The sequence below is a fragment of the Trichechus manatus genome, unplaced genomic scaffold, assembly GCF_000243295.1.
Source record: "Trichechus manatus latirostris isolate Lorelei unplaced genomic scaffold, TriManLat1.0 scaffold00149, whole genome shotgun sequence".
NCBI lineage: Eukaryota > Metazoa > Chordata > Mammalia > Sirenia > Trichechidae > Trichechus > Trichechus manatus.
In genome coordinates, this window is record NW_004444085.1 from 6,319,234 (window position 1) to 6,342,543 (window position 23,310).

At 41.1% G+C, this 23,310-nt stretch overlaps 1 protein-coding gene across 1 annotated transcript in view; it reads left to right on the forward strand.

Moving 5' to 3' along the window:
* Positions 1–23,310, forward strand: part of VIPR2 (vasoactive intestinal peptide receptor 2) — a 293,628-nt gene that overhangs the window by 264,115 nt on the left and 6,203 nt on the right. The window contains exons 6-10 of the mRNA XM_004385888.1: positions 10,556–10,697; positions 18,073–18,223; positions 19,269–19,329; positions 21,381–21,450; positions 22,085–22,176. Coding sequence (XP_004385945.1) covers positions 10,556–10,697; positions 18,073–18,223; positions 19,269–19,329; positions 21,381–21,450; positions 22,085–22,176 — 516 coding nt within the window. The remainder of the gene's footprint in view (positions 1–10,555; positions 10,698–18,072; positions 18,224–19,268; positions 19,330–21,380; positions 21,451–22,084; positions 22,177–23,310) is intronic.

The following is a 23,310-nucleotide window of genomic DNA, read 5'->3' on the forward strand; positions in this document are numbered from 1 at the left end:
CTTGCTGAAGCCATCATGGTCTGCCTCTTTATGTGATTTGATATTGACTGTTGTCTCCAAGCCATCAATAAGTTGTTATATTTATTTTATGTTTGCTTACTGTGTCCTACCTTCTCGTTTTGTTTTGTTTTGATATGCTCAAATAGGCTGCTCATGTGAGCTAGTTGGTGCCTTTAAAGCTGTAAGGTCCTGTCACCAGGTGGTTAGATCTGTTACTGCATAAGTGAGCTCAGGAGTCCATTTACTTTTCTTGTATGGATTCAGCTTAGGTGTCTAGGTACTCAGTCACCAAGTATGTGATGCAGGCTCTCACCTACAGTCCTAGACAGGCAGAAGTGATTGGTGTAGGCATAGGTATCTGGCTGCAGTAGGGGGTCACATGCTAAGCAAGGCAGGGGATTGACGGCTGCCTCTGAGTGTCTGGGAGGAAAGCGTGTCCCTATTCCCTGGATCGCATAGGTGGGTGGGTTTTGCAGCCAAACTATGGGCACCCAATGCTGTTAATTGTAAGGATTGGGAGGCATCACTTATTCTTGGACCCCTGTCACAGGTTGCTAAGTGGCGTGGGTGGAGTCACCAGCCCTCATGCCCCTGATATGGGTAGGTGAGGATTCTGCCTAATGAGCAGAGCAGTGTCAAGCATCACGATCCTGCCACTCCACCATATAGCTGATAAAGTGAAGTTAGGCTTCAAGTATATACCCTGATGTTTCGTTGTATTACCCTGGGTGCTAATGAGGGCCTGTGCTGTTGAAATGGGCCCACACAGGTCTATGCAGGGGTGAAAAGCATTCAAAGTCCTTGGACCCCTATGCTTGTGCCTACATGAAGGAGCTGTGCCCACCCTGGATTCCCAGCTTAGGGGAACTGGCAGATTATTTTTTCCTGTTTGTTAATTTGTTCCCTCTCCAAGGCTGGGAGAATGGCTCAAGGCACATGACAGGTCTTACTTCCGGCCCAAGGGAAGCAGAGATTGCTAAAGCCTGCCCAGACCTCGTGCAGAGCAGGGAGGGAGCAGACAAATGGGAGAGACGTTCTTCCCAAACAGGGTGTGTTTTGATCCATGCAGTAGGTTAGACACATGTACTTATGTTTTGCTGATTGAGCATTGCTTTTCACTGGTTCTGGAGACTTGAGTAGACTCTCCGCCACTCAGTCTCTCCTGGTATGGAAAACACGTCCCAAATGCCACTGCTTGCCTCACCATGCAAGGCAGCTGATCCGGCCTGCAGGGTGCTGGTTCCTGCCAGGTCAGGTCTGGCAACTCCTTGCTGCTTCTGAACCATCTCTCCCTCCCCCTGCCACTCAGTCTGATTACTCAACTTTGCCTTTGATGTTCAGGGCTCCTAGATGGTCATATATAATTGACTCACTTGTTTTTTCGGGTCTTTGTTGTGAGACGGACCACTGGCAGCGTCTGACTACTCCACTATCTTGGCCCCGCCTCTTTGGTGAAGTCCTTTGATGAGCCTCAGTGTTTAGTTTTTAGAAGATCCCAGTTATCTAGCTTATCTTCTGGTGTTTGTATATTGTTAGTTATGTTTTATATCCTGTTTATGCTGTGTATTAGGGCCTCTACCATGGACCCTATCTTTTCTTCTGTGATCTTTATAGTTTTGGGTTTCATATTTAGATATTTGATCGATCCATTTTGAATTACTTTTTGTGTATGATGTGAGGTTTGAGTCCTGTTTCATTTTTTTTTTTTCTTTTTTTTTGCAGATAGGCATCCAGTTTTGCCAGCACCATTTGTTAAAAAGACTGTCTTTTCCCCATTTGATGGACTTTGGGCCTTTGTCGAAGATCAGGTGACCATAGGTGGATGGGTTTACATCTGGTTTCTCATTTCTGTTCATTGGTCAATGTGTCTGTCATTGTACCAAAGCAATGTACCAGGATATTTTGACTACTGTAGCTGTATAGTCAGTTCTGAGGTCAGGTAGTGCAAGTCCTCCTACTTTATTCTTCTTCTTCAGTAGTGCTTTACTGATCTGGGGCATCTTCCCTTTCCATATAAATGATTAGCTTTTCCATCTCTTTAAAGAATGCTATTGGCGTTCGGATCAGGATTGCATTTTATTTGTAGGTTGCTTTGGGTACAGTTGACATTTTCACAATGTTGAGTCTCCCTATCCAGGAGCATGGTATGTTTATCCATTTATATAGATCTCTTTTGGTTTCTTGCAATAGTGTTTTGTAGTTTTCTTCGTATAGGTCTTTTACATCCCTGGTTAGATTTATTCGTAAGTATTTTTTTTTTTAGGGAATATTATAAATGGTATTGTTTCCTGATTTTTTTTTTTTTGTAGTTCTCTTTATCAATGTATAAAAATCCAACTGATTTTTGTATGTTTATCTTGTATCCTGTTATGCTGCTGAGTCTGTTAGTTCCAGTAGTTTTCTCATGAAGTCTTTTGGGTTTTCTACGTATAGTATCATATCATTCACAAATAGGGACAGTTTTCCGTCTTCCTTACCAATTTGGATGCTCTTTATTTTTTTTTTCCTTGCCTTATTACTCTAGCTAGTAAGTACTTCCAGCACAAAGTTAAATTAGAGTGGTGATAAAGAGCAACCTTGTCTTGTTCCTGTTCTCAAGGGGAATATTTTCAGCCTCTCTCCATTAAGAATGACATTGGCTGTTGGTTTTGTATAGATGCCCTTTATTATGTTGAGGAATATCCCTTCTATACCTATTTTTATGGAGAGTTTTTATCAGGAAAGGGTGTTGGACTTTGTCGAGTGTCTTTTCTGCATTGATTGAGATGATCATGTGATTCTTTTATTTTATTTATGTGGTGAATTATGTTGTTTGATTTTCTAATGTTGAACCATGCTTGCATACCTGGTATGAGCCCCACTTGGTTGTGGTATATATATATATTTTTGATGTGATGCTGAATTCTATTGGCTAGAATTTTGTTGAGAATTTTTGTATCTATATTCATGAGAGATATTGGTCAATGATTTTCAAGTTTTGTGGTTTCTTTGCCTGGTTTTAGTATCAGGGTTATAATGGCTTTATAGAATGAATTCACAAGTATCCATTCCATTTCTGTGTTCCGAAATAGTTTGAGTAGTACTGGTGTAAGCTCTTCTTCTGAATGTTTGGTAGAATTCTCCAGTGAAGCCGTCTGGGCCAGGGCTTCTTTTTGTTTGAAGTTTTTAATTACTTTTCACTATAAGACAAGGATTGCTATTTTTACCACTTTTCATTCAGCTGAGGAACTTTATTTGCATTCACCCCCTCACACCTTTTGTATTATTATTTTGAATTCCACATATATTTTAAATTCTACAAAACATCATTATTATTCTTGTGTTTTAGAAGTCAGTATTTATTTAGAGTTACTCACATATTTATCTTTTCTGGTGTTCTTCATTCCTTCCTGCATTTTTATGCTTCCATCAGGGATCATTTTCCTTCTGCCAGAAGATCCTTCTTCACTGTTTCTTTTAGTGCAGACCTACTAGCAGTGAATTCCCATGGTTTTTTGATTGCCTGAAATCATCTTAATTTTGCCTTCATGTTTGAGGATATTTTTGTGACGTATTGATTTATTTGTTTGCCATTATTTTATTTTCTTTCATCACTTTAAAGATACATATCTATTATTTCTTTCGAAAGCCAGCTGCCAGTCTTACTGTTGCTCCTTTCAAAGAACATGCTCTTTTTCCTCTGGCTGCTTTGAAGATTTTATTTCCTTTGTTTTTGGTTTTCGGCAGTTGTACTGTCATGTGGATTAATGTGGGTTTTTTTTTTTCCTAATTTCTCCTTTTTGGGGTTTATGGAGTTTCTTTAATCTGTTACTATCTTTCATCAGTTTCAAAAATTTTTGGCTGGTATCTCCAAATATTGTTTCTACCTCATTCTCTCACCTCCCCTGCTGAGACCCTATTTTCACATGTTTGTTTTTGACATTTTCCATATAGTTCTTACTGTTTTTGCTTTATTTTCCATTATTTTGTTTCTCTCTCCCTTAATATAGATATATTCTGCTAAACTGTTTTCCGATTCATAATGCTTTCTTTCTCTGTGTCTAATCTGATGTTAAATCCATCTATTTAATTCTTAACATCAGGGTTTCTTTTAAGTCTTAAAATTTCCATTGGATTTTTTAAATAGTTCCAGTTCTCTTCATCTATTTTCTGTAATATATTAAACAGTAATTTTACAGTCTGTCTTAAAATGGCAGTATCTAGATCTCTTTCTGTTGTCTGCTTTGTTTTGATTTTTCTGTTTAGTGGTATTATATTGCCATTTGGCCGTATTTCTAGCATTTCTCATAATTTTTTACTGAATACCAGACATAATGGACAAATAATTAAGTTGTAGAGGCTTTGTATGCTATGGTACTGTTTGTTGTTGTTAGGTGCCATTGAGTTGGTTCTGACTCATAGCAACCATATGTACGACAGAATGAAACACTGCCTGGTCCTGTGCCACCCTCATAATAGTTGTTATGCTTGAGCCAATTGTTGCAGCCACTGTGTCAGTCCATCTTGTGGAACATCTTCCTCTTTTTTGCTGACCCTCTACTTTACCAAACATGATGTCCTTCTCCAGGGACTAATCTCTCCTGATAACATGTCCAAAGTATATAAGATGTAGTCTCGCCATCCTTGCTTCTAAGGAGCATTCTGGTTGTACTTCTTCTAAGACAGATTTGTTCATCTTTCTGGCAGTCTGTGGTATATTCAATATTCTTCGCCAGTGCCACGGTTCAAAGGCATCAATTTCTTCTTCGGTCTTCCTTATTCATCAATGTGTATGAGGCAGTTGAAAACACCATGGCTTGGGTCAGGTGCACCTTAGTCTTCAAGGTGACATTGTTATTTTTCAACACTGTAAAGAGGTCTTTTGCAGCAAATTTGCTCAGTGCAATGCATCTTTTGATTTCTTGACTGTTTGACCTGGCGGTCTACTTCTGAAAAGAATGATCCAGTGAAGATCCTATGAATAGCAGCAGAACATGGTACTATAGAGGATTTAGTATTCCTCTATCAAGCAGGGACAAGATGGACTGATCACCTTGAGCTAACCAAGCATTGAGTTGATTTAAGGCTATATTTATAGCTTTGTGCACAGTGGTCTGTTTCTAGTTTGTCATTATTCCTAGGCCGTATCTTTTTAGGGGTCTCAAATGAAAGCTTGGGTATGCCTCCACCTTGCAGACTCTGAATTCAATGTTTGTCACCCAGTATCATGAGGTTGCTAAAATTTCTGCCAAACGTTTTACCTTCATAACCTCCATTTTTTGCTTCATTTCTCACCCTCTCACCCAGCACATACACACCTTAAGAAACAAAACAGAAAGCCTGAGTGGGTAATTGCTTGCTGAATTTTTTATTCTCCATGTTTTCCTTTTCTACAGAGTCATTACTCCTCACACCTGTTACCTTGAAAGCTCTTACCTTCCTTTTTCATTTTTTTTTTCCTGTCAGCCTAGTGAGACTGTTACATAAGCTCTAGAATTCTGCTCTCTAAACAGCTTCTATGTCCTGAGACATAAATAAGCAAATATTCTGAAGAGACAAAAAGAGGTAGAGGGTGAGCATGGAGCTTATTGCAGAGCACTTCCTTTCTCTCCAGGATCTTGGCCCTTTGAGTCCTAGCTGCCTTGGCTACTCTCCAAAACCTTTAGACAATTTTTCATAATCATGTGGACCCCTTAGTGGTAGCCCAGTTAGATAAACTTTTCCTTCATAGCCACAAGTGGAAATCTTCTTTAGTATATGTTTTTAGTGTCATTCAAAAATATAATTTTTTTTTATTTAAAGAGTCAGTGTTTAATGATCTTAGAAGTGCATTTTTGTGGAACAGCTTGTTGTCTAATAACTCCAAACAATTAATAATTGCTGTATTTTAGTAATGTTGAAGTTTGTAACTATCAGATCAATGTACACCATCAAACCTATTTAGGAATTCCTATTATGTATAGATATTTACACAAAGATATTAAAAAGTATAGGGAAATCACAAAAACCTTGTTTATTCATAGGAATAACAATCAAAAGTGTTTAAGTATCTGCTCTGTCTTAGGTCACTGAAATAAGCTTGGGTGGTAAAATGAATGGAAACATTCAAAGTCCAATCATGTATCCAATTAAGTCTTCTCCAAAGCAGAATTTAAGCGTTAGGACAGAAGTATAATAAAATGTTCTGAGCATTTTTTTTCGAGAAGCAAGACATCACATAAAGTTAAACTCAAAGACAGGTTCATGGTGACATTTGATGCAGGTCTTATAAGAGGAATAAAATTCCAAGAGATAAGAGTTTTATTGGGAGTGCATGCTAGGCAGAAGAACAAAGAAGCAACATATCCAAGACATGTTTATGGTACCTTTAGGTGCAAGAAAGGATATGGGTGAGTTGATAGAAAAATAAATAATCAGGCTGAAGAAATAACAGAAACTCAAGGGTGAAGAACCTTCAACAAAAGACTAATTTGCGTGGGGGTTTGAATGGGAGAGAAGGCTCTCCAATGCTTTGGAAAAATTGACCCAGTAGAGGTTTGTGGAAGGAACTCGAGAAAGCCACTAGAGCTGGGCAGGATGTAATAAAGGGCAGTGGCTATGGAAGGAATTTGACAGGTGCCAGGAAAAAAAGGCACTGTAAACAGAACCAGCACAGTTTGATGACTGTTTAGATCAGCGCTGTCCAATAGAAATATAATGTGAGCCACTTGTGTAATTTTAAATGTTCTAGTAGCCGCAATTGAGAAATAAAAAGAAAAAGAGAAATTAATTTCAATCATACATTTATTTAAATAATTAGATCCAAAATATTATTTTGATGTAATCAATATAAAAATTTAATGAGGTATTTTGCATTTTTATTTTTATAGTAGGTCTTTAAAATCCAGTTTGTATTTCACACTTACAGCTCAATTTGGATACATAATTTTCATTGGAAATACTTGATCTGCATTTAGATTTTATAAAATTTACAGTTGAAAAATTCATTCAAACATACTTAAAAGTTTTCCAGTAACTGAATCGGGTACCAGAAATGATTTTCCTTTAATATTCATGTTCACATTGAGAAACTGGTTTGTCTTTTTTAGATTAATTGATTTGAATTTAAAGCCAAAACATATCCATTTTAAAACTGTGCCCATTTTAAGTAAATTCACTAACTCTTGTGTCAACTCAGTGTTATTAACATCAGATTCAAAGGGGGCATTGCATAAATTGAAAAGGAACTGTAAATCCATTAATATGAGAAATAATGTTCCTCAGATTTTTCTTGTATTGAAGATTTTTTACTTTTTGTAAAATATCGTTTTTAGTCTTTCTTCATATTCCTCTAAAAAAATTTCCATAAGTTAAATAATTTCTTTTACTATCTCTCCAGCTAAAAATAAATTTTTTGTACATGATTTCAATCCATATTATAGCTAGCCAAAATAGCTTAAAATTTTTTGTTGGGCTTTTAACTGGGATTTCAGAGGATTAATTTTGTCACTTCTTTTTTGATTGTTGAGAGGAAACTTCTTATCAAATTTACTATATATCTGCTGAAAACATCTTTCCATTTACCCACTTTATTAACTTAAAAATTTTGTAACACAGGAAAAACTTTTTCATATAGCTCTACCTTGGCAAATTGCACTCAGTAATTCACAGTGGCTGCAACAATAGACTCAGACACACCAGCGATCATAAAGATGGCACAGGGCCAGGCAAAGTTTTGTTCTTTTGTACTTATGGTTGCCATGAGTCAGAGCCAACTTGAAGGCAACAAACAACAACATACATTGTGAAACTTGCAGTATACCTTCTTCTAGTATCTTTTTGTCTGTACTGTTCTGGTCATAGAATTAGTACTCATCTCCGTTTGAATTTGTATCCTGAGCATGGCTTCATTTTTAAAATTTTCCCATGCTTATTTCTTTAAACTAGAAAAAATAATGAATTTATATTATAATTAAAATAACAAGTATTTAAATAGCCAATTATGATTTTAAAAGGTATTACTGTAACACTGTCTCTATAAAATATTCATATAAGCACATTAAAATGTTACATCCATGCATGGAAAGAAATCATTTAAATTGAATCAATCCAAGGGCGGATTAACCGGTAAGCAAGACACACATAGGCTTACTTGTGCTTACCTACTAATCAGTAGTGCACAATTTCACATGGATTTCACCACACCCACGTGGTGAATAACAGGTGAAATTGTGCACTACAGATTAGTAAGTAAGCACAAGTAAGCCCGTGCATACCTTGCTTTTTGGGTAATCCATCCCTGAATCAATTTACTCAGCTAGATGAGTGATGTATTTATGTGTAATACTAGAAAGGATGTACAGGCCTGAATACAGACTACAACAGCAATAATATTATACACAGTACAACAGTTAAAATGAAATATGTTGCTGTTAGTTGCTCTCAGATCAGCTCCTACTTATAGCGACCTTATGTATAACAAAACGAAATGTTGCCAGATCCTGTGCCATCTTCATGATCATTGGTACACTTGAGTTCATTGCTGTGGCTATCATGTCAAGCCACCTCATTGAGGGTTGCCCCCGTTTTCCTTGGCCCTCTACTTTACCAAGTGGAGCCCTGGGGGCACAGTGGTGAAGTGCTTGGCTGCTAACTAAAAAGTCGGCAGTTCGAACCCAGCAGAGGCTCCACAGGAGGAAGATGGGATAGTCTGCTTCTGTAAAGATTTACAGGCTTAGAAACCCTATGGGGCAGTTCTGCTGTGTTCTGTAGAGTTGCTATGAGTCAGAATCAACTCGACAGCCGTGGGGTTTTTTTGTCTACTTTGCCAAGCATGATGTCCTCTGTTAGCTTCCTGTTCATCTGTCAGTTTGTGGTACTCCGGTGCCTTGAATGTTGCAATGAGTTGCTAAATTATGCCACTGGTATTTCAAATACCAGCAGGGTCACCCATGGTGGACAGATTTCAGTGGAGCTTCCAGACTTAAGACTAGGAAGAAAGGCCTGGCAATCTACTTCTGAAAATCAGCCAATGAAAACCCTATGGATAACGATAGAAAGTGAAATATAGTGCTACCAAAATGATAAAGCTAACATGTAATGGAAAAATATTTTACACTGCTTCCATTTTTAAATTTAAATGGATAAAATTAAATAAAATAGAAATTCATTTCCTCATTTGTACTGGCCACATTTCAAGTGTCAATTGCCATATGTAGCTAGTGGCTACTGTATTGGATAGCACAGGTCTAGGGGCATATGGTAGTCAAAAAACAGATTTTAAATCTATGTGTGACTAGAAGTGAAAATTGATGTGGTGGGACACCAAAATGTGGAGAAAACATGGTGAGTGTAGTTTATGGCAAGCTGTCCTTTACCAGGGACATTCGGGATGGAAATGGGAATGGGGGTGGATGAGCAGGGTGAATGGGAACATAGGAGTCTAGGAGACAGAGGGAGAAGTCCTTTCTCCTGATCAAAAGGTATTCACCTCACCTACTGAATTTCTTGGGGGCTTGATCAGGGGAGATTTGGGATGGGGTATGCATTCAAAAATCAAGGTACTGCTTTAGTGTATGACTGGGGAAAAACCTATGTATAAAAGCTAACTGTTCCCACCTAATAACAGAAGTTAGGCATTCAGTCAGTGTTAATTAATGAGCTGGGAGAAGGGAGGGGGCTGAATCGGAGAGTAGAAAAGACGCAGGGGGACAAAATAGAACTAAAATCAAAGGACAGGGAAAAAGGGAAGGGAAGAAGTAAAACGTCCATGTCAGAGAAATTCAAAGGCACAAAGCACAGCAACCTGAATACCTGGTACTGATGCTGAGGGGGGAACCTGAGTACTGAGTAAAAGCCCGAGAACTTTAATCTTCAGGAACTTTTTGCAGAGAAAGGCCCGGTCTTCATGTCTGTAATGTGGGACTCGTGTCCGCTGGGTGAAAGAACTGCAGGTTCCTGACTCTCACCGTGCTTTGCTTTGTACTTTAATTCTGAAATTCTGTGTCTAGGAATCTAACCTAAGGAGATAGAAAATAAGGGAAAATGTCTATGTACAAAATATTTATTGTTGTGCAAAATGGAAACAACCTAAATACACAACAACAACAATAGTTAAATAAAAGATTAACTTCCATTTAAAAGAAGAAAACCTTTAGAAACCACTTAGGCAGGGGAAGGGGAAGGATGACTAGGTGGAGCACAAGGCATTTTTAGGGCAGTGAAACAGTTCTACAAGATACAATAATGGTGGACACATGACGTGCATCTATCAAAACCCATAGGACCGTACAGCACAAAAAGTGAGCCCTAATGTAAACTGTGGGTGTTAGTTAATAACAATGTGACCGTATTGGTTCATCAGTTGTAACAAATGTACCACAGGAGTGCAAGATGTCAGTAATAGGAGAAACAAGGTGCAGGTAGGGACAGGGCATATGGAAACTGTACTTTTTGCACAATTTTTCTGTAAACCTAAAACTGCTCTAAAAAATAAAGTCTGTCTTAAAAACTGCATAGGCAGTTATCAAAGTGTACACAAAATCAGTGTTTTAATGTCTATCCCTTCCTCCTTCCACCACTCCCTCCATGATGGTAGGAAACTGCACTGCACTCGGAACTACATCCACCTGAACCTGTTCCTCTCCTTCATCCTGAGAGCCATCTCGGTGTTGGTCAAGGACAACATCCTCTACTCTAGCTCCGGCACACTGCATTGCCCCAACCAGCCGTCCTCATGGGTAAGGTGTGCCGTGGTTAGGGCTCCCTCGCAGGTATTCTCCACAGGCCTGCAGTCCTCCTATGTGCCGTGGAATAGAATAGGATAGCCTTTGTGAACCCCAGACCCTACCAGCCACCCTCCACACTGCCTCTGTCCCTTCGTCTTCATTTCTCTTTCTCAGCACTGATGCAGGAGGGCCCCTGGGAGTCCTGGTCAGGTCTGAAAACCAGAAAGGGTCTGACAAGGAGGAAGGTGATTGGGCAGTGGGACAGGCCTAGAGGCTGGGGCATCAGAGCAGGCCCAAGGCAGTGCCAAGACCGAGAGGTTGGATGGCACTGAGGCACAGAGATGATACAAGGTCTAATGGAGTCCAAGGTCAGGGGCTGGGGAGTTAGAGGAGCTGTGAGAGCTGACTCACAGCCAACTTTTGATTGCAGGGAGCAATCAGAGCAGTTCCAGGTTGGAAAATCCTGCCATAGATGAAGAGATGCCCAACTCTATTGTATTCTGTCTAAATCACCTAGATCCTGAGCAATAAATGCCTCCATCCCATCCTAACTGCTGGAAGGAAATCTAGTTTGTCCAGTGTTTAAATTCCATGCAGTAGGCAGTAATGTGCAGTGTCTTATCATGAACCCAGTTGAATGTCTGTTACTGTGCTTGGTTCCAACTCTTTAGTACAAGGATAAATAATCTTCATTAGTAGTTTCTACAAATGCAACATAGGCTCCACCTTTTGCTGCCCATGCTATTCTTCAGCCTTGGCTATATTGGGGATGGTTATGTAGTATGTAATCAACTCAGTTTAATACAACAAATACTTATTGAGCACCTCCTATATGCAAGTCAGTCTACTAAGTTTCTCTCTACTATTACATGATGCCACAAGAGCCTCGGGATCTTCAGGAAGCTTTTGGGATTCTGGTACATCGCTCTTGATTTGAGGTCATAGCTGTGGAGGTTAGCTACTCTCTTCTATCAAAAGCCAGGAGTTCTGGACTCCTCTCCACGTTCCAAAAGTTAGAGGCATCTGCTGGCACAGTTGCTTTGGGCTGAACAGATTTGGATTAATTTAGTTTTAAGACAGTAGAGTCCCTTTATAATTCTGCAGAGCATCAGCTGTTTCATAGGCAAACTGTGCCATCATGCTTTTTACAGGTAAGTAAATATATTTCTGGGCATGATCTGGCTCATGATGCATGTGGATTTCAAAAATAAAGTCAACCTGTTGTAATAACAAAATTAAACACCACATACTTCACCTGGAAAAATCACCACTTCCCGAGAGGAAGTCAGAGCCATGGAGGTCCTTGACCTAAGAGTCTGCACTAACAAGAAGAGCAGGGAGCAAGGGTGTCCTTGATATTGTTGTTGTTAGCTGCCCTCAATTCGGCCCCTGACTCATGGGGATCCCATGCACAATGCCACAAAACTCCACCCAGTCCTGTGCTGTTCCCATGATTGATTGCAGACCATTGTGATTCATAGGGTTTTCGTTGACTAATTTTTGGAAGTTGATCAACAGGCCTTTATTCCTAGTGTGTATTAGTCTGGAAGCTTTGGTGAAACCTCTTCAGTATCATAGCAACATGCAAGCCTCCACTGACAGACAGGTGGCAGCTGTGCTTTAGGTACATTGGCCAGGAATTAAACCTGGGTCACCTTTATGGAAGCCAAGAATTCTATCACCGAGCCACCACTGCCTCCTCTATTGATCCTTCTTAAACCCACAGATATCAAGTGTTTGTCCTAGTGCAGTAGCTTTTAACTTTTCTTGCCCCTTAGGTCCAAAAGATCTGGCCCACTCCACACTTGGAGGGACTGAGGGAAATGAGCACTCAGAATCTCCTAGGAGTGGAGCAGGTGGTTGTATAGCTTCTCTGATGATTCTGCTCTGCCACAGCCACCCACCCCAGCCCCTCAGCTGGGAACCATGAAACTCTCCCCTCCCCCTTCTTTACTGAGCTGTTCCTGAGTGCCAGGCAGTTTCCTTGGACATTATTGGTTAATTCTCAATAACCTTCAAAATAGCAATTAGCCCATTTTACAAATTAGGAAACTGGGGCTGCAAGAAACCTCTGAGCAGCTTGCCCAAAGTCACATAGCTAGAACGTGGTGGGGTCAGGACTCAAACTCAGTGGTGCTTGTACACATTCCAATGTCAAATGCCAGGACGCCCTGAAGAGTGGGCCCTAGGGGCTGCATTGCATGGCCAAGTTCTGTAACTGGGAAGAAGGGACACAGTATTAGCTCCCATTGTTTCTCCCAGCGCTGGCACTGCAGTTCCATGAGAGCAGGGGGTGAGGACCCCAGCTGTGCCTCCTCGCACACCAGCTCCTCCTTGCCAGTCCTGGACCAACTCCGTGATCTTAGGAAAGAGTGGAGGCCAGGAGAAGAAATATGGAAAAGGAAAATGGGAGAGGAAAAAAGAGACAGAAAAAAGGAGGGAGGAAAGTGACACGTAAGACAAGAGAGAATGGAGGAAGGGAAAAGAAAGAGAGCTGGGTTCTTCCCTCACATTTTCCCATAAAGACTGTTACAATTCTGAGCAGTCAGCCAGACTTGTGGTTAGACCTCAGCATGAGGAACAAGAAAAAATATCCTGTCCTTCAGTTGCAGATTTTGGAAAGTTTTGTTCCCAACTAGATTTAACTAAACCGACATTATTCTCCAAAGCCAGGTGTATGGGCAGCAATCCTGAAGCAGGTAGCATGTCTCTTTTTCTCACAATATTAGCAGGAGCCAAGAATATGAAAAGGTCTATTCCCTATCAAGACTGAAAGCTTCTGTACTCCTGCCAAGTGTGCCCAGCTGGCAGACAAACAGAGGGAACAATAGCTGTGCTTCCAGCTTCTTCCCCAGTGGCTGGGCCATGAGGCAGAGCTTCTGGGCTGAATGTGGTAGCTACAGCCATGGGGCTTGGCATGGGTCCACTGGGCTGCCCAGAGGGGCTCTAGGGGACTCTAGAGCATTGTCAGTAGTGCCAGAGTCCTCGGCAGAGAGAATAGCTGTGTCTAGAATCAGGCCTGGCCTCTGAAAGAGCACCATGCACATGGCTGTGTCTAGGCACTCAGTTATTGGGCCACATAAGGCAAGTCTTGTTTTTGTTTTGGGATTGAATTTTCATTTTTGGATGCAATAGGAGAATGTTCAAGATAGATATTTCAGAGTAGAATGCGTTATGTATATGCTTCCCCATGAGAATCAAGCAAGCAGTTTATTCCCACCGTAGACCAGAACAGATTTCACATAGGGTCTATGGGAAGTTTAGAAAGCCCCAAACTTAAGGCTAACCAAGAGTTCTTTGGTGCTCCCTGGAGAGCCAAGCTCTGCCTGCCTGAGGGGGATGTACTTCAAAGCCTTGAGCTCTCCAGCAAGGTCAAAACATTTAAACAAGGATGCCATCAAGTCAGCCCCAACTCATGACAACCCCATGTGTGTCAGAGTAGACCTGTGCTCCATAGGTTTTTTTTTTTAATAATATTTTATTGTTTTCACTGAAAGTCTACACACAAATTAGGTTCCCATTTGATAGTTTCTACAGAAATTGTTCAGCAACATTAGTTACATTTTTCACATTATGTCAACATTCTCTTTGATTGCGTTCTGGTTATTCCATTTCCAGTACTCTAGTTTCCCTGCCCCTTATCTTCTCATCTTTGCTTTAGAGTAATTGTTGACCTTTTGGTCTCATAAAAATGGTTTTTTAATGGAGCATTGTACTCATGGATAATATCCTTTATTTTGCATGCCAGACTGTTCTTTCGCTAAAAGGTGACCTCGGAATATTTTCAGTTCAGGGTTTAAAGAGTATCTCAGGGCAATAGACATGAACAGATCTATGCACACCTGTGTTCACTGCAGCATTATTCACAATAGCAAAAAAAAAAAAAAAAAAAAATGGAAACAGCCTAAGTGCCTTTCAGCTGATGAATGGATGAGGAAAATGTGTTACATACATACAGTGGACTACTTTGCAACCATAAAAAACGATGATGAGTTCACAAAAGATATTATAACATGGATGGATCTGGAGGACATAATGCTAAGTGAAATAAGTCAATCACGTAAGGACAAATATTATATGATCTCACTTTTATAAGAAGACAAGACAGTGTTCGTTGGTGGTTTCCCTAGGGTTTTCAGTGGCTGATTTTTTGGAAGTAGATCACCAGGCCTTTCTTTTGGGGCAACCCTGGCTGGACTCAAACCTTCAGCCTTTCAATTAGCAGCTGAGTGTGTTAACTGTTAGCACCCCTTCACCTGACTAAAAGTTCGATTCTAAGCTGACAACTGATTTTTGCCTCAGGTTTGTTGTGGGGAGGATCAGAGCCAAAGATTCAGGCTGGAAGGCTGGACAGGGGATTGCAGAGACAGCAAAGTAGTAACTACGTGGCTACCATATATAGACATATCCTCGGACCCCAGAGCCTCCAGTGTCAATGTAGAAGCCCAGTCAAGACTGGCAGAGGGGTCAGGGAGGAAGGGGAATTGGCTGAGCATTGTAAGTGAGGAACTTTGTCAGAACACACAGATACACTCATCCCTTTAGACCCGGTTCTGTGCTTGTTTTGTGATTCATCTCCTTGAAAGGATCTGCTGCTATTGGGCTTTGTGTGCATTCTGTGGGATTCTAAGGAGTGTCCTCTTCCTGCTCCTAGGAGCTTAGTGTGGCTGTGGGCACAGAGTACGTGAAATCTGACACATATGGGTACAGCTCTGCCACCAGCTGTACACAGGGCTCAAGGCGCATCATGGAATGACTCCTCCAGAGGAGTCAGGTTGCACACAAGGCACCAAGGGGATCCCTTCTCCCACAGATATCAGCCCACCCTGCATAGCCTCTCCACATTGTTCAGTTTTATGTGCCATTTCCAATCCCATAGCCATTTGGCTTGCAGTATTTTCATGCATTTTAAATAAAATACCCTGTTTTTTCTTGCTCTTAATAAAAATTCTAGATCCCTTACATTTTCTAAATACACTAGTGAAAATGCCTTGCATTTCACAAAGCATTTTTGAGCATGTTATCTAATTACCCTTAGAATGACCCCGGAGGAGGTGTTATCCTTCCCTTTGTATTCATGGGGAATTGAGCCTTGAAGAAGCTAAGTCAAGACTCCAGTTGAGGCCATCTTAGTCCAGTGGCCATGAATTCCATTTCCACAAATATCCATCACTCCAGAAAGGGGAAGGGGCTCATCAACCAGCCCATAATGTGCATTTTGGATACCCCTCTTTATCTGGACTTGTTTGGGTTTGTTTCTTGTTTAATCTGACTCCTTTAGAAAATCACATCCTAGGCTAAAGACAGTGTGCAACTAGATGACCACTTCGAATTTAAACTTTTAGCAGAAGCTTTACAACTAACCGTTACTCTTCCTTTCCCTCTCAAGGCTCCTTAAAGTACAAATGTTGTGTGGCAGTGTTGGGTAATGGGAAGATCCCTAGACTAGGCAACTTGGGGTCTGGCTAGGGATCTGCTCCTACCTGGCTAGCTGACCTTGGGCATGTCTCTTAACTCCAGTATCATAACACCAACAGAGCCACCAATGAGGTGGCAGGAGGCCCTGGAGGACCCCTGTCCTCCCTCTCGTCCTCCCCATTAGCCCACCTGTGGGCACTCCTGTGTTGCTGTTGACTCTTGTGGAACAAGATCTGAAAGCCACTGCTGTAGAAGATGAAGGCAGTAAAGGACGTGTCATTCCCCAAGTCACCTGTTCTCACACAGAATGTGCTTGTTCAGTAAATGAACAAGTGGAAAGATACAGTGATAATGTTTTTGTAACCATTTTACTGAGAAAATAGAATCATCTGTTTAAAATGAACTTTTTCTGCATCTTTTTTTTCTCATTCAACAGTACATCGTAGAAATCCTTCCAGGTCAACTAGCCTATCTGTATCTCCTTCTTTTAATGGTTGCATAGTGTTACATCAAAGGAGCCTTGGTGGTACAAGGGGTTTGCCATCAGCTGCTAACCTAAAGGTTGGTGGTTCAAACTCACCCAGTGGCTCCACAGAAGAAAATGCCTGGTAAACTGTGAACTACTTGGCTGTAAATAAAGCTGGATGCTACATTTCATGGCCAAGTTCTAAGAACGAACACACTGTTAGATCCCATTGTTTCTCCCTGAACTGCAGCTCTGTTACATAATTTTTTACCACTACAAAGTTGCAATAAACATCATTGAACATGTGTCTGTATACTGCATTCTTATTCCTGTCAGCTGGAATGGAAAAGTAAAATTGTTGCATCAAAGGGTGTATCTGTTTTTAAATTGTAATAAATATATTGCTAGATTGCTTTCCAAAAGGCTGTGACAATTGACCTTTGTATCAGCAATGTGCAAGAATATTGTCCCCTGCATCAGCAACAGCAATAATTAGAAGTCATGTTTTAAAACTTGCTGTCTGGGGGTGTAAGTACGACCTCCTTGATACCTAACCTACCCCTGTGACGTGGTAAGAGTGAGCATCTCTCCACGAGTTCTCTTGGCCCTTTGTCAAATTGTATTTTTCTTATTTTATCTATATGTTACAACAATTAACTATTTGTCATTTATATTATAAATGTATTTCCAGAGCCATCATTTGTCAATTGTCTTTTTTATTATTATTGTTTTAATTACAGTAAATAGGTAACAAAACATTTACCATTTCAACAGTCTTCACATGTACAGTTGAGTGACGTTAATTACGTTCATCGTGTTGTTCAACTGTCAGCCTTATCCATGCCTAGATTTTACCATCACTTAGTAGAAGTTCAGGGTCCCCTAATAGAGATGAGGTAGAACCAAACCTAAAAACCAAACCTGTTGCTGTCGAGTCAGTTCCAACTCATAGCGACCCTATAGAAGAGAGTAGAATTGCCCCATAAGGTTTCCAAGGAGCAGCTGGTGGATTCGAACTGCCGACCTTTTGGTTAGCAGCAGTAGCTCTTAACCACTGTGCCACCAGCAGCTCAGGGTCCCCATATAGAGACAAGGTAGAGAGGAGGGGAAAAAAAGAGATCAGGCAAGTTTGCTGAAAACGCAATGTTTAGTAAAAGCTTCCAGCAGTTCACTCCAAAAGTTATGAGTTTACTATTCTTAGGGATGATTATTTACGTTTCCTTCTCTCCCTCTATGTTGATCTTATAGTAAGTTCGAAGTACTCTGTAAATAGTCTGGGATGTTGTGTATATACAAAGAACCTCCTCTAACATAACACGCATTTTTTCAGTAAACGCCCTCACCACTGTATTAATCACTTCCCTTCCCGAGACAGCTCCTTGATTTGTCCTTGATTCCTTATACAGACATGAGAGTGCATTATGTACTGAGAAGCTCTGTCTGCCATAAACTATTTTTATCCAAATGTGACCACATTCTTTTGTTCTGTTTGTCATATTCCAGGTTGGCTGCAAGCTGAGTTTGGTGTTCTTCCAGTACTGCATCATGGCAAACTTTTATTGGCTCTTAGTGGAAGGACTCTACCTCCACACCCTCCTTATGGCTATCTTCTCCCCAAACAGATACTTCATGGTCTATCTTCTGATTGGATGGGGTAAGATTACAAAAGGCATGCCTTGCCTCTCTTTCCCAGGGGCTGGAGTGTTCCTGTGGCTCCTGCTGCATTGCCCATTGTGCATTTGGGTTTGTGCTCCAAGCTCTGGGGCCTGACACCCTGATCTGATATCTCCCCTTTTCACCCCACCTCGCACCCCACTACCTCATGCAAACCTTTCAGCTTCCTAATTCTCATTCCCCCTGACCCAATAAACGCAGACTTTGCTGCTCCTGTAGAATGCATTTCGGGAAAAGCTTCTCTAGGACTGCTTAGATTCCCTTTGCAGCCAACCCTTTAATATTTCTCATAACTAGGAACCTGTTTTAAAACTGTTTCAAACTCCCATTCCTGGCTGCTTTTACCCCATACTCAAACTGTGACCTGAGTTGCTACCACGTAGCAAAACAGTTTATTCTTCTTCCTTCTTCCCAGCCCAGCATACACTGATGGAGGGAAGAAGGGGCCAGAGGAGGAGAAAGAACAGAAGGTCATTCCATAAGGAAACCTCGATAACACACCAATTAATAGGAGCCTCTTTTTAACTGGATAATGTTGAGGAACATTTCACATTAGCAATGAAGGGGCCAAAACAACAGGCAGCTCCTTCAGGTTGTCACAAAGTCAGTAACCACATCCTCTCTGCTCTATACATTTACCTCCATGGTCTTCAGTGACAGCACTAATATACAGAATGATGCTTCTCAGGCCCTTGTAAGAGTCTCAGCTATCAAATACATATTTAATTACCTTTACTGCTTGATAAAGCATAAATATGAACTTGTATATATTTATGAAGACTTCAAATCCACCAGCTGCTCCTTGGAAACCCTATGGGACAGTTCTACTCTGTCAGTAGGGTCTCTATGAGTCGGAATCGACTCGACAACAGCAGGAATAGGTTTAAACAAGAGTTTCCATTTAATCTTTTAATCAAAAAGCCATTGTCCTGGACAATTCTGGTTAAGAAAGGTGCATATTCGTTCCAAGTTAACCCATTCCAGTTTAGCGCAAGGTTTGTGTATAATGGGACATCTCTTCACAGGCATCCCCACTATCTGCATAGTGGTGTGGACTGTGACCAGGCTCTTTTTAGAAGACACAGGGTAAGTGTGATGCCCATGCCTTTTCTTTTCAAATGAGATCGAGCAATACTAAGTACTTCACAATATTAAGTCCCTTGGAAAACAGAGATAAGCTTATTCTGTGGTTGGAAAGACAAGAAGCAATTCCAGCCAACATTAGCGGCACTTGAACAATCAATAAATGAAAAGGAAAGACACTGAAACTCATAGGCTGGAGGAATCGTTTGGGGTGGAAGTATTTGGAGGAAGATTCATGGAGACCTGGGAACTGAACTAGGTCTGACTGGTGAAGGCGGTATCCAAGGAGGGAGGAATAGTGTTCACTAAAGAAAACAAAACATGTTGTTTGCCTGAAACAAAGTGTTCAAGAAGGCAACCTGTTGAAGATCAGGTTGATGTGGCAAACTGGAGTATGTTTACTTAAGAGATTTGTTCTCTCTCATGAATTTCTTCTTCTTCGGCATAGAATACCACTAGAGCAGACCTGGAGCCCTTCTGCTCTTTGTAGACAGTCAGGTCATGGCCCCAAGCACAAGCACTAGCGCTGCCAGGATGAACCTTGTGCTATCACCCAGTCCTCAAAAAGTGATCTCAGGGTGTGTCAGTCATCTATTACCGAGTAACAAACCACCCCAAAATCTGGTGGCTTAAAATAACCACAGTTTATTTAGTGTGTGTTTCTGTGTATTGGCAGTTGGGGCTGGACTTACATGATGGTTCTTCTGGTCTCAGCCAGGCCCGCTTATACATACATCTGTAGTCAGCTTCAGGGTCAGTGGGGGGGATGGGGGGTTGCCTGGTCTAGGAGAGTATCAGCCCGGAAGGCTTCCCTCTGCTCCAAGCAGTCCCTCACCCTCCAGCAGGCTCCGCTGGGGTTGTTCACTGGGAGCCTGTGTGGGTTTCCAAGAGAATGGGCCCCAAACTGACTCTTCGTCCGCATTCTATTGCCAAAACCAGTGAAAATTCAGAGACTGAGAAGATAGACTTCACCTCCTGATGGGAGGATCTACAGTCACATTGCAAGGGGGGTGAATAATCGGAGCATTTTACAAAGCAGCGGAGCCCTGGTGGCGCAGTCGTTAAGAGCTACACTGCTAACCAAAAGATCAGCAGCTCGAGCTGCTCCTTGGAAACCCTATGGGGCAGTTCCACTCTGTGCTGTAGGGTCGCTATGAGTTGTAATTGACTCAATGGAAATGCGTTTGGTTTTGGGTTTTGGTTTACGGTCTACGACAGCTTCCTAGTGGAGATAACCATGAAGCTAAAATCAAAAAATGAAAATGTGTTGCTCGACCAAACCTTCCTAGCTTCACCTGCCTCAGTTATTCTAAGGGCATTTTAGAGCTTCGTTCAGTATACAAATACAAACCATTTGGGAGGTGAGAGAAAACGTTCTATTTTCATGAAAAAAAAAAATCTTCATTTATGATGGCAACTCAAGCCAGCGTGAACCTGACCTATACCGACATCCAAGTTAACAAAAAAACTTTGCAATCAAGTCCACTCAGATTCATGGTGACCCCATGTGTGTTAGAGTAGAAAGAACTGTGCTCCATACAGTTTTCAATGGCTGAGTTTTTGGAAGTAGATCACCAAGGCTTCTTCTGAGGCACCTCTGGATGGACTTGAACTTCCAACCTTTTGGTTAGCAGCCGAGCAGATTAACCATCTGAACCCAGGAATTCCATCCAAGTTAAGACACATTGAATTATGAAATGTAACTTACTCCTTCTCCCTGGCTTCTGGGTTACACTTTGGTTTCACCCTCTTCGTTAGTAGACTATCATGTTGAGAAGAATAAAACTAAACAAAATCAACTGCTTGGAGCTGATTGTTTCAAGATTTCTAAATGCAGTATAATCGTGCTTTTGGAGTGGAGTTAAGTAGGCAGGTCAGAAGGCATAATATAACAAAACCAAATGAAATGGCTTATGCCCTGGTAGATGAGGGTAGGTTTTGTATTGAAAGCACAGTGTCACTGATAAATCCACAGGCAGCACACTTACCTTCATGTGTTTTGTTTGCTAGATGAAATCAGTGGTAACATGATTTTCCCTCTCTCTTTTCAATAGTTGCTGGGATACAAACGACCACAGTGTTCCCTGGTGGATTATACGAATACCAATTTTAATTTCTATTATAGTAAGTAATGTCTGCATTGAAACATGAGTTACCCATTGAACGAGCCCATTGTCCTTTATTAAATGTGTGTAAAGCCTATTCTACTCAGTCTTTTGAGAGAAAAACCTCGTGGAAGCTTGACTGCTGTCCCTGGTGGTTTGAACTCAATCCTTTATATAAACTGAGTGCACCTAGGTTACTTGATGCCTCCTTCGGGGAAGAAGGAACATTTGAGGGGGACAGGAGACTGTGTACAGCAAAAAGGAGGAGAGCCTGTGTTCTGTTAGTAAAGAACCTCAGGGGGAAGCAAAGTCTGGTTGACCAAGTTTGCTTGATTGGAGGTCTAAATTGGATTTCCATTTGTTTGTTTCACATTTCAAAACTGATTTACTTATGCTGCTGCAACCTGAAGTCGTAAAATACATGACTTCAGGCTAGAATGATTCCCAGCTCCAACTTACAGAGCATACGAAGCCCTTGGCAGTGCTGGAGCCTTTCTGTAATGGACAGGACCTGGAGTCAGACCCAAGGCTTGGGGTAGATGGACTCAGGGCCAGCCCAGCGGAATCCCCTGCCACATGACCGGCCCTGGGGAGGTTTCCTGGCTCACTGGAGGGGAAAATTAGGCACAAATATATTGTCTTTTTTTGTGCAGGTTAACTTTGTCCTTTTCATTAGTATTGTAAGAATTTTACTGCAGAAATTAACATCACCAGATGTCGGAGGCAACGATCAGTCACAATATAAGTGAGTATGCGTTTAGCAGGAGCCCTGGTGGCGATGTGGTTAAGTGCTTGCCTGCTACCAAAAGGTTGGTGGTTCAAACCCACTAGCAGCTCCGAGGGAGAAAGATGTGGCAGTCTGCTTCCGTAAAGATTTACAGCTTTGAAAACCCTATGGGGGAGTTCTACCCTGTCCTGTAGGGTTGCTATGAGTCGGAATCGACTTGACGGCAATGGGTCTGGGTTTTTTGTTTGTTTGTTTGTGTTTTTAATGCATTTAGCAATGGGTTGTGATACAGCTTTGGTGTCACAGAAGCCCTCCTTCACCAAACTTCAGATGGCCTAGAAATTGAAAGCACCTGATTTTAAGGACGACCCGAATGCATATATGAAGAGCAAAATGAATGGCAGCCTTTATTTGCCAAGAAGGATCTTCAGAATTACAGAGTTCATTTGGGCATGGGGGATTGTGGTCCTGGTAAAATGGCTCACTTTTTTCTCATTTAGTCCCAGGAGTATACTCATTGCTAATTTACATACATTCTACATGTATCTGAAGTTCGAGAGACTAAGTGTCTAGTCCACAGTGACATTTCTGTGATGATTATTAAAGTTGAGTACCTTTTATTTATTGGCCATTTGAGTATCCTTTTTAGTAAATGTGTTTATTTCAGTGTTTTGCCCACTTTCCTGTTATGTAATCTGTCTTTTTCTCCTTGGCCACACATTGTTTTTATTTTATGTTTAATTCTGTCTTTCCCATCAGACCATGGCTGTGTGTCTATCTTAAGTGCATACCATTTTACTACCAGCAACTATTGACTGAGTGATTAAATGAAAGTGGTTGTTATCATACTACACAGTAGATGAGCAAAGAGAAGCACAATTGTTAAGTTAACCAGGCTCCATCAGCTAATTAACAATGATCTGAAGGCTCTATAAAGAAATGTAAAGATTCTATAAAGAATTTATTAAAATATATATATATATAAAATCTACAACTCAGATATAAAGGAAACAGTAGTTTAGTGTGGAAGTGGTCCTTCCAGCCCAGTGGGAGCTTCAAGTTCAGACAGACTAGAGTTAGGATGGCAGCCACACCACAAGGCTGTGTGACCTTGGGCAAGTTATCCAGCTTCCTTACTTGGAAAAGTGTTGC